The sequence below is a fragment of the Tachypleus tridentatus genome, chromosome 7 (assembly GCF_004210375.1).
Source record: "Tachypleus tridentatus isolate NWPU-2018 chromosome 7, ASM421037v1, whole genome shotgun sequence".
Taxonomy (NCBI): Eukaryota; Metazoa; Arthropoda; class Merostomata; order Xiphosura; family Limulidae; genus Tachypleus; species Tachypleus tridentatus.
The window spans coordinates 137,862,956-137,875,276 of NC_134831.1; the positions used below are offsets into that span (position 1 = coordinate 137,862,956).

The following is a 12,321-nucleotide window of genomic DNA, read 5'->3' on the forward strand; positions in this document are numbered from 1 at the left end:
GGCAGAATTTGTAACCAGGAATCTTCACCCAGAACAATCACTTATTTTTTTTGAAGTGCACTGTTTACACCAGAACACACTTGCTTCTTAATTCGCTTTCATCATTTGTTTTCGATCTTTTTTCTATATGGTTTAACCAGAGATTTTTATTTCACTTTCTTATTTAATCCTTTGGTTCGTCTGTAATTACACAAACAATAGGAGGCTTTAAACTTAAGAAAATCAGCACTAATGGCCCGTTACAAAATTGGTAAAATTGTTTCTTTGCTCTTCAAGTTCAGCATGTCTGCTCAGTTATCACATCGAGAGAAGTTTAATACAAGGTACAATTGATAATGTCATGTAAGGAGTTGAGATCGCTGTAACATGCATTCAACATGGAAATTCTCCAAACACTGTTAACTGTACACAACAACATTTTGCAAAATAACTAAGTAGGCTCAACAATAAAAAATAGGTTTAAACTGTGTATTAAAAACGTAGAGTTGTGGTCTGAACAATGACCTTTAATCTCTTACTGATGAAATGAAGAACACTAGTGTAGTTCTCACAAATATAGCTCGAACTGAAGTTTATAAAAAACTACTGCAGAAACACAGCTGTTACATATACGGTTTATAACAAATACGGCAGAAACACCATATTATTATAAATATTATACGTACGTTAAATATATTAGATATTTCTTTTCACCAGAGGTAAAATTGAAAAGCAAATCAGTGATGTAGAATCCTAATGTGTTCTTTGATTGGCTGTAACCACTTCTGTAGACCACAGTCTCGTCTAATAAGAGGTCATCAGCGCAACTTGAGTCAGCAAATGAAAGACAATGCAGACACTGTTTCTAGTAGCTGTTACACTGTACTGTTACAGGTAAGGTGTTATTCTTATAAAGGTCAGGTATCTAATAATATTGATATAGAAACTATATTTTTACAAGTAGGATATCCAATAAATGCTATATAAACACAATACTGTTTCTACTAATTTCTCTATAAACATTGCATTAGTATAAATGTGGTTTTAATAGCTCCTGTATGTACACCGTACTGTTATAGATACGGTTTCTAATGGCTGATGTATGAAGATAATTTTGCTATAATTACGGTTTTAGTATCTGTCGTATCTGGGCTCTTATAGACGTGATTTCTAATAATTGCTCTGAGGACGCTATGTTTTTATAGATATCGTTTTTAAAAACTGCTGCATGATCATCGTATGTCTGTTCTGTAATGTCCATAAAGATATAAATATATATAAGTGGAGAGATGTTTTTCAAGCAAAGCCACACATTGAGCTATCCAGAAACTTCCTGCTGATCCACAAGGGAGACAAAAGACAAAGATGGCCTTCTGGTTAAGCCATTATATCCTAAATACTTTCTCGTATTTTGAGTAACTTATTAAAATTAAAGGCAATGTATGTTTTTAATTTGCTGTTTGTCTAAAGTTCAATAAATCAGTCCTCGAGGCCGTGTCTTCAGTGGCCTTTCCAACACGCAACGAAATGTCATACCTTGAGGTTAACTAGTAATCGTTTTTTGAGTTAAGGCGTAGAGAGTTAAGATCATTTACCTCAGATTAGTGAGTTGGTAATGGTCAGTATAAATTTAACACGAACAGTATCGACATTCTGGTTGATTTTTTAGATTTTCTAGAATACGTTACACAAAATACTCTTCTTTTATGACGGTTTTGGCTTATTTTAATCCTATAAGAAACAGCTATTAGAAAACAGTGACAACAAGTATGTAATGTTATGTCAACTTGTTATTCCATAATCTTCAGGTACATAATTCCTGTTATGTGTGTATAAAGCTGAATAATTTTGTTGTTTCTTCTAAGAAACAAAGGAAAAGGGAAAAGATACATAATTTAATGGACCACCTACTTCAATAAACTTAGGTATCTAAAACTAAAGCCATATTACTTTCTCTGTAGGTTTTATGGTGTTAGCAATAACAATTCGCGTATTTCGTAAATTACTCGCCAGGAGAATCTTTACGTGAAATAACAGACGTTTATTAATGTTATGACATTCTGAGGAACAAAAAAAACACACTCGAAATTCAAGAAACACAAAAGCGCTGACAAGAGAAACTGTACGTTATTGCGCTTATATTTGATACCGTTCCTCTTTCTTTAAGTCCACTGCTGGTACGGCGATAAGTCTACTGAGTTACAACATAAGCAGATAACTCGATGTGGCTTTGCTATAAAAATATACAAAACACATATTTCTTCACTTATCTAAACTCCTACGATATATGTACGCTGTTTCAATGAAATATATCGTTAACAATATACCATTATTGTCTTTAGCGATGTGACTTTAAGTTTCCTGTTTTGGTGGTTTGAAGAAGACTGGAGGAGTGTGTGTTTTTTCATGTAGTAAGGCCACATCGGGCTACCTGCTGAGTCCACCGTTGGGAATCGAAGCCCCTGAGTTTAGCGTCGTAAGTCAATAAAAACCGCTGTACTAGCGAGGGAAGACTGTAGTGACATTCATTTAATGTATTTTCCCTTCCAATAGAAGATATCTTAATACTTTGAGTTTAAAACTTATGTACGACCAAACGTTATTTAACATTTACCTTTAATTTCTCTGTCCAACTTTATGTTGTTATCATATAAACATACTCGAAAAATATTACTTGAATAATAATAATAATACTTGAATATAACACGACAATAATAAAACCTTTTTTTTTAATGAATGAGATATTTATAATGTATCAGTATTTACCTAAAGCATCAGGTAAATCAGGTTCTGTGCCAGTTTTCTCTCCGTTACCAATAGATGGATGTCTGGTAACCTTTTCGGTAGGTGGCGCTGAGGAAGTAAGTAGAACTGGTGCAGAGTACTGGCGAGGTTGAGGACGTGGACGAGGACGAGGCACGAGTGGGATTGATTCCGTTTTGGTTTTTGCATGCTTTATTTCGTCAATTACGTCCATGTCATTCGTGACGTTGTCGAAATGTTTGTAGTTTCCACTTGTGTCCAGCACCAGGTCAGATTCAGATTCTATCTGAGTGTGAGATGAGAAATTTTAAACAAAAGCAGAAATTTGAAAAATAAAATAAGGAGAGCAAGGTATTACAAAAGCGGAAGATATATAAAACACACCAATATTTAAAGTTATAGAAGGGACAAGTTGAGGAAAAGTGTCTAAAAGTTGTTGATAAACATTACAATCAAACTAGAAAACGTCTTAGCGTGAATGACGTAATAGGAAAATAAAAATCGGGTAAAGATCAGATAAAATGAAACAGCTCAGAAAGGTTTTCATTTTTTATAAGACAAAAGAGATGTAATAATAAATTTAAAAGATATGAATTGTGCACATGTAAATACATTTTAAATTTTTAACGAAGGCGAGCACAAACAGAAAAGAAAGTGCTATGAACATGTAAAGAGATCATGTATAGTAAGTACGGACACTAACTGTTTTCTACCCACCTAATAAAATCTAAGTTTACATATCATTTTTCAAAATATTTGTTCCAACACGTGTATAGAGGTTTGACTATGAAACTTTGTCAAGGAAATGGCTAAATTTCTTTAGCTCTATAATTCATTATTCTGGGTCATTCATCTATAGCATCACGTGCGCCTTCTCTTGGGAAAGATTTCTTTAAAATAGAGCATTCTGCGTGAAAGTAGACAGTGAAAATTTCCATTAATGGGTCATGTTATACTTTGAAATTATATCCTCTGTTATTTTTCGAATGGAACAACCGACGGAATAACAAAGGTCTGATGGGTGCTTGAAAAGAGTAACGCTAATCTTTTATAATAACGTTAGTAAAGTGCTATGATCTTTGCCTTTCGACTGTATTTTAATCCTATATAAAGACTGTTTTACTCTACTGGATAGAAAAACAGATAACGTGGGAATGAGTGGTTAAGCAAAACATAAACGCAAGATAAGTGTATCGTGAAGACTCTTCTAATGATAAATGGGAATTTTAGTAAATATATATAACATTGTGATAAACAAAGTGAAAACTCAAAGACATTTCAACGAAAGGAGGAAAACAAAAAAATTCGCCTGATGTGTGTGAGAGAGATGACAGACTGAAATGTATGTACCTTTACGTGTTAATATGAAACTGGTTGAATTATTTAACATTCAACTACAGAAAGTTTAGGAATTAATTTGGTTTGTTTTAATACGAAATTTGTCAAGTTATACAGATTCTACTTGAGAAACGTATCCTAACACCAAGCTAAGTATAGACAGACGTGAACAACAAAACCTACTGTCTTCTACAGGGTGTTCGGAAAGTCACTGTGCAGTTTTGTAATCATATGTCTATTCAGTCTATTTCAAGCCAGCAACTAATAGCGGTGTTTAGAAACAAAATAAGAAGGATCCAGGCCTGTAACGATGCCAACGGGGATCACTTTCAACATTGTTTATAATTGTCATTCATATTTATCTCCTGTATTCTATATTGAAACATGTCTGTTAATAAATATATAAGTGGACAGTGACTTTCCGAACACCCAGTATACGGGATTTAGTAGGAACAAGTTTTTAAAATTGTTTTCATGACTTACGTAAATGGTCGATGAAAAATTCGTAAAGAGTTCGAATGATATTGGTTGTCAGCACGCGCACTAAAGTACTCTGGCTTTTCACTGCTTGAGAACTATCTGGTAATTAAATTAATTCCTCGTTTTAGCTTTTACTTTATAAGGTTCGACTCTGTGAATTTTCCACTGCAAGCGTATTACGCAGGAAAAATATTTTGTTGTCACAAAGGCATCGTCGTGAAAAAAGAACAAAATGTCAATAAATTAAACTGAAACGCAAATAAATGAGTCATCCTGGAGAGTAAAAAAGTAGGTAATTTATAGGAACAAATTAATTAATTAAAAATACACATTAGTTTGTTTAAAATAACGCCACACTAATAAACAAAAAATTCCTAGTGGTGCAGCGTTATATCTGCAGACTTGTGCCACTAGAAACCTGGTTTCGATACTCTTTGTGGACAAAACACAGATAGCCCATTGTGCAACTCTGTACGTAACTATAAACAAATAATTAAATAGAAAATACACAAAATCTAGCAGGACTATATAAATTATCAAAGAAAAATACAATTTTAACAGAAAACTAGGGCTAGTTGTTCGAAATTAGGGATTCTATAATCGTTTTGCTATGAATACAAACAAAAATTCTTGAAATAAGAAGAGTACAATGAGTATACGTGAATTAGAAAAAACACACGAAATTCTTAGTATATTAAAAGGTGATCTGTTAAAAAAAAAAGGAGAAGAAATGCAAGACTTTCAAGTACATATTATATTATGGTTATTACAACAGTGTGGAGTAATGAAGTACATATTATATTATGGTTATTACAACAGTGTGGAGTAATGAAGTACATATTATATTATGGTTATTACAACAGTGTGGAGTAATGAAGTACATATTATATTATGGTTATTACAACAGTGTGGAGTAATGAAGTACATATTATATTATGGTTATTACAACAGTGTGGAGTAATGAAGTACATATTATATTATGGTTATTACAACAGTGTGGAGTAATGAAGTACATATTATATTATGATTATTACAACAGTGTGGAGTAATGAAGTACATATTATATTATGGTTATTACAACAGTGCGGAGTAATGAAGTACATATTATATTATGATTATTACAACAGTGTGGAGTAATGAGTTTGAAAGGAGGTATCATTCAACAGTTAAAAATCCTGTATTATTTTAAAGTTCTGTAGTTAAGAAAAATAAACCACCGAAAACCAAATGGTAAAAACAAATCCAGTACTATATCATTATTATTTTGCTTTTAAACTTCTCTACGAAATTCTTTTGAAGCAGTTTAAATATCAATTTTGTGTTCTAGCTAAATAGACCGAGGCTTACGTAACTACTTGTTGCAGCTCCGTAACTTAGGAAACTACGTCAGCTGAATATTAACTTACTTCGCCTGGAACAATGGTAATTCAGTGAAATCTTCAGGAGTGACGCATTTGGACGCATCTTACTAATAACACATTATAAGAAGTAATGTTCGCACGGCTAGACGAAACTTCGTTTTAAACAACGGTCGATTCTGTTAGCGTGTAAGTGAGAACAGTTAAAGTCAGGAGTAAATTAGTGTTAAACAATGAGTAATTCGCTTTCGCTCAGGTGAGTGTTAGCAAAATAGGGAAAAATCCATAATTATCGGAGAGCATTAGTTTCAGTCATATAAGTATAACGGTACTATCGTATATATATTTATATATACTGTGTATTTAACTACTTTATTAGACCAAAACTAATACTTAATAATCACTTTGCATAAAGGAAGCATCAAGAGCAAACTAAAAATCAGTTTTCTTAATGGTTAATTGTTTTTGTATTGATGGCGAAGTTTCTAAGAATAATTGCTTCCTTCTCCTAATTTTAAACTATTGACTAAAGCGAAGGCAGTCGGTCAACCAACTCGCTTCTTTCATAAACACACGCAACATGTAAAACGCAGGTAATACTTTGTGATATTGCACGAGTTTGAACAAGCTTGCTAGCTACAAAAGTCAGAGCTCTAACAGAGGGCCAACACACGCCACTACGCTTGATGAAAATGTTAACTGATAGATACAGGGTAGGCCCGGCATGGCCAGGTGGTTAATCTGAGTGTCGAGGGTTCGAGTCCCCGTCACACCAAACATGCTCGCCATTTCAGCCGAGGGAGCGTTATAATATGATTGGCAATCCATTGGTAAAAAGGTAGCCCAAGAGTTGGCGGTGGGTAGTAATGACTAGCTGCTTTCTCTCTAGTCTTACACTGCTAAATTAGGGACGGCTAGCGCAGATAGCCCTCGTGTAGCTTTGCGCGAAATTCAAAACAGACAAACAAATAGATACAGGAAGTGTAACTGTACACACGTGTCTCCATTGTGGTTGAATTATTCAATAAGTATCACTCTAAGTTTTCCATGCGTGTGATTTTGTAAACAGAAGATGAAATTTTGTCTTGTAACAATGAGAACAGTATATTTTATTTTGTTCTTTCCTTTTAATTTCGAATGCTTATTTTAGGCCCAGGTACGCCATAATAATTAGGAGTATCAGGCTGTAGACGTGCAGATCAGGGTCCAAGGTTTGAGTCATGACGTGAAACCGTGGAAACAATAACCATGAGAGCCAATCATGTTATTCTGTTTGAGGTAGTTACGTAAGCGGCGGCTGTTACAATTTGGTTTTCCTTCCTCTTTGTCAGCAGTTCTAAGTTACAGATGGGTGTGCTTAATGCAACATGCAACGGTATATGTATGTATACTTACATGAAATGGAGGCAACTTGCTGATTTCATGCAAATATTTACAGATGCTCGTAATAATATGTTATTATTTGTTTTATCAAGGCTTACAACGGATTTTAGGTCATGATATGTCCTCCCTTACAATATTGTTTCACGCTTTGTTTTATTCACTGGGTATGTCTAGTGTTACAGATATAGACGTGGGGATAGGAAAGTCTAAGGTGATTTTAGTTTTAACATTTTTAACAGTTACACTTAGTTCCTAGCTTTGGAGGTGGGCGCTGATGACTGGCCGGGTTTCCTCCGGTCAACAACTTAAAAATTAAGAATGGCTATATATTACCTTTTAAATGTATTATGTAGATAGGCCCGACATGGACAGGTAAACTTCCTAGAGTGCTCGAATCGTAATCTCAGGCTCGCCGGTTCGAACCTCTGTCCCATCAAACATGCTTGCCCAATTAGCCTTGAAGGCGCTATTATGTGACGGTCAGTGCCATTATTCGTTGGTAAAAGAATAGTACAAGAGTTGGCGGTTGGTGGTGATGACTAGCTGCCTTTCCTATTGTCTTATGCTACTAACTATAGTAGGAATGGCGAACCAAAATAGCTCTCGTGCAGCTTTGCGCGAAATTAAAAAAACAAACAAACATTAACTCTAGGTGTTTCTGATCTGGCCGTTTAGTCTATGTGTCACGTAATATAAGATGCAATTCAGATTGAAAATACAAATAGATATTACCAACCTTGTTTGCTTGTTTTGAATTTCGCGCAAAGCTACACGAGGGCTATCTGTGCTAGCCGTCTGTAAGGTTAGAGGTAAGGCAGCTAGTCATCACTACCACCCGCCAACTCTTGGGCTACTCTTTTACCAACGAGAAATGGAATTGACCGTAACATTGTAACAGCTGAAAGATCGAGCATGTTTGGTGTGACGGAGATTCGAACACGCTACCCTCAGATTACGAGTCGAGTGCCTTAATCACCTGGCCATGCCGGACATTATCAACCTTCAAAAACATATTTTAGATCAAGTTAATAGGATGTTCCACGTTTTTTTGATCAAATTTTATAAAGATGTTTTATGTGTGTTTTAATACTTTTTTGTAATCTCAGTTTATTCAATGGTTTATCTGACTTTACTTGATTTTATAATGTTTATGCACAGTTTCTACTTACGAAGGCCCGGCATGGTCCGGTGGGTTAAGGCGTTCGACTCGTAATCCGAGGGTCGCGGGTTCGAATCCCGGTCGCACCAAACATGCTTGCGCTTTCAGCTGTGGGTGCGTTATAATGTGACGGTCAATCCCACTATTCGTTGGTGAAAGAGTAGCCCAAGAGTTGGCGGTGGGTGGTGATGACTAGCTGCCTTCCCTCTAGTCTTACACTACTAAATTAGGGACGGCTGGCGCAGATAGCTCTTGAGTAACTTTGCGCGAAATTCAAAAATGGCAATTCTACTTACCATATTATTATAACCTTTCACATTGAAATCTTCATTATTTGTGAGATGAGCCGTTTCTTCTTTATTTCCGGTCAACCAAGTTCGCAGCCATGTCCATCCGCCCAGTAATCGACAGATGCCATATAAAAAGGCTACGACTGCAACACTAATGCCTATAAGTGTAGCAGCGATAGCTAAATCTTCCATGCTTTTTCGAGCTTTAAACTTGAAAAACAATAAGGTGTTACATAAAGAGCTTCCAGCTGTAGGCTTTAGCTTCAAGACGCCACCTGTATAGACAAAAATGTTTACCTCGTTAGAGAATGACACTGCTATTTTGTTTCTTTTGGATAAAAGTGGCTCAATATTTTCAGCACTTGAGTTCTTGTCATTTAATATCATGAACAGTGAGTTTCGTATGTGTAACTGTTTCCATTGAAATGTAATTTCTGTCTTGATTACCTAAAAAATACCAACATAATTTAGTAAATATTTTTCGATTCATTAGCGTGTATCGATTAATAACATAACAGAATGATTCATGAATGATACAAGAAAAGATGCGATCAATATATTAATAAAATAAATAACCAAATCCTTTAGGGTTAAAATCGCATAGCAACACACATATTAGCTATTAATTAATCAATTAATATTAGCTATTAATTAATTAAATGTGCTAAGTTGCTTCTCCTTTTTACACCAACTACAGACTTTCTAGACAAGGGCGTTCACAGAAATATTTTCAACATGTGTGTAGGGGATTACGTTTTATAGCGTATGTTTACAGACTAAAAAATATGTGTTACGTGTACTTAAACACAAAAATAAATTTACAATTTTAAGAAAAATTACTAAACACAGTCAGTTTAACTACGATGCTGAGTTTACATCATAATAAGCGCAATGTTTTTTGTAAAATTAAAGGGGAAGGCAGATGCCTCCTCTTACCTTTTCCTGCGGGCTCCCATGTTTCCAGAATATTCATTCCTCGAAACAATTACTTCCGTTCTAACACAAACATTTAGTTTACAATTATACGTGGGTTTCAATAACGGTATAGATTAAGCTAATTTTGACAAAACTACACAATGGATTATTTTTTATTTGTTAGTCCTCATGCTTATTTTTCATCAATAATGCACAATTATTTAAATACATTTAAATTAAACTTCATGTAGTACTAGTCTAAAACTGGAACGGAGTAACGCACTGACGCAAGGTGAAGACACCATATCAACGACATTTGGTAAATAGAGATCTATAGATGAATAATGTTTATCTGTTTCGGATATTTACTTACATATTTGATTTTAATGTTATTAGTAATTTGAAATTTTAAAGAACGTAGTGTCGTATGTCTCTGTTCAGAATGTCTAACGAAACTTAACGTCATAACAATGGAGCCAAGAAAGGCTGCAGTATTCATAGCCAATACATTATTAAGATAATACGTTGTTATTGCTGCTCTTACGTTATGCATAAAAGGTACTAAATTAAAGTTTATTTACTAGCCATATTTCACAAAGTCTCGGAAGTTACATTTGGTTCAAAAACGTTCATTAAATTTTTCCATTACTGGCTGAATAGTTTCTAGTGTTCTTAATTATTTTCTTAGTAACCTGTCAGTTCTTTAAACGTTCTGTACATAGATTTTGAATACTGTTAACAGTATTATTAGTTTATTGGCCAAAGAGTATAGGAATCATTGTTATAATCGTACTGTTGTATAGATATATTACTATTATTATACATTCATTTGTTAAATACATATTTATTTCACTTACAGAGATACTTATTTGAATAGTTGGGCCATTCCTCTATTTGAGTCTAGATTATTTAATCTATATTTTCTTAATATTGTGCACCCTATAATTTTAAACCTATTGGTTTATTTGTTGGACAGTTTCTTCAATCTCATGTTTATTAGAAGTAACTCAATCTTAGTTATTGATATGTTGGACTGTAAGTTTAGGATAGTATATATCTTGTACTTTAATGAAGGTAGATATAATGTAAGTAAAGTTGTAATATGTAGTCAGTATGGTGTTGTGTGTTTGTTTTTTACTATATTTGGTATTAATTCAATGCAAATCTTTTGTTTGTGTTGGTTTCGAGTATTCTAAAATAAAGACAGTAAATATATTTTTAATAGTATTTATGAATATGCGTGTCTTTTTTTTTGTCTTCACCTGTTATTTTACTTTTATTTTTCTTGTTGTTTAATTGTTTGTCTGATTTTTTGTTATCCTTGAGTTTTGTTGTCTCAGTCAATCCTTTTATCCGATTTATAGTAACCTGGGAGACGCCCGACATGACCAAGTGTGTTAAGGCGTTCGACTCGTAATCTAAGGGTAGCGGGTTCGAATCCCTGTCGCACCAAACATGCTCGCCCTTTCAGCCGTATGGGCGTTATAATGTGATAGTCAATCCCACTATTCGTTGGTAAAAGAGTAGCCCAAGAGTTGGCGGTGGGTGGTGATGACTAGCTGCCTTCCCTCTAGTCTTACACTGCTAAATGAGGGACAGCTAGCGCAGATAGCACTCGAGTAGCTTTGCACGAAATTCAAAACAAAATAGCCTCGTAGACCACCGATGCTGACTAGTCACCCTCATTCTGACTTAAAGTTAAGTATGGTTATGCTTGAAACGTTAGAAGACTTTGACTTTGTTGTTTTGTTTACCTGTAGATAAGATATCATTCAGCTTAAAAATTTAAATTTTTCTTCTTAGAAAAAAATATATAATTGAATCTCACGTAAGAGGGAGCAGACGATTTTATTATAGTCGCAAAAAGTGATGTCAAGACTGCCACAACTAAAATGACCCCTAAAGAAAATTTATAACAAAATGTTCGTGTTGATACCTAACTTGTTTTAAACATGGAGTAATTTTTCTGGTTGAAATGGAGTAAGTACCGTACATTCTTTATTCGTCAGGTTTGTTTTCCATGATTATTAAATTAAAATATCGCATTTCTCGGCCCGTTCGCACACAATTCCTCAAAATAAAATTTAAACTCAGAAAGCATAAAATCGTTGAAATTATACAGCGAATTTAAACAAAGCTGTTTTATGATTTATTTATTTTTTAGATTATTGTTTTATGTATTTGTTTTATCATGTTCACTGTTATTAAAAGTTATCGTATATCACAAGTCATGAATACATTTCTAAACTTATTCAGGCTCATGTTCAGTACGTTTCAGGGGATAATATATTTATTTTTGTTTTAATACTAATATCTGGTTCTGATATGGGTTTGTTTGTTTGTTTTGGAATTTCGCACAAAGCTACTCGAGGGCTGTCTGTGCTAGCCGTCCCTAATTTAGCAGTGTAAGACTAGAGGGAAGGCAGCTAGTCATCACCACCCACCGCCAACTCTTGGGCTACTCTTTTACCAACGAATAGTGGGATTGACTGTAACATTATAACGCCCCCACGGCTGGGAGGGTGAGCATGTTTGGCGCGATTCGGGCGCGAACTCGCGACCCTCAGATTACGAAGCGCACGCCTTAACGCGCTAGGCCATGCCGGGGCCTCTGATATGGGAACTAATCCCAGGAAAGTTTATAATTTTATTACAT

General features: G+C 34.6%; 1 protein-coding gene across 2 annotated transcripts in view; it reads right to left on the reverse strand.

Moving 5' to 3' along the window:
• LOC143256700 (synaptotagmin-12-like) overlaps nucleotides 1-12,321 on the reverse strand; it is a 53,195-nt gene that overhangs the window by 19,164 nt on the left and 21,710 nt on the right. For both annotated transcript variants that reach the window (XM_076514257.1, XM_076514256.1), the window contains exons 2-3: nucleotides 8,757-9,025; nucleotides 2,746-3,028 (exon numbers count right to left, since the gene is read on the reverse strand). In XM_076514257.1, the coding sequence (XP_076370372.1) occupies nucleotides 2,746-3,028; nucleotides 8,757-9,025 (552 nt within the window). The remainder of the gene's footprint in view (nucleotides 1-2,745; nucleotides 3,029-8,756; nucleotides 9,026-12,321) is intronic.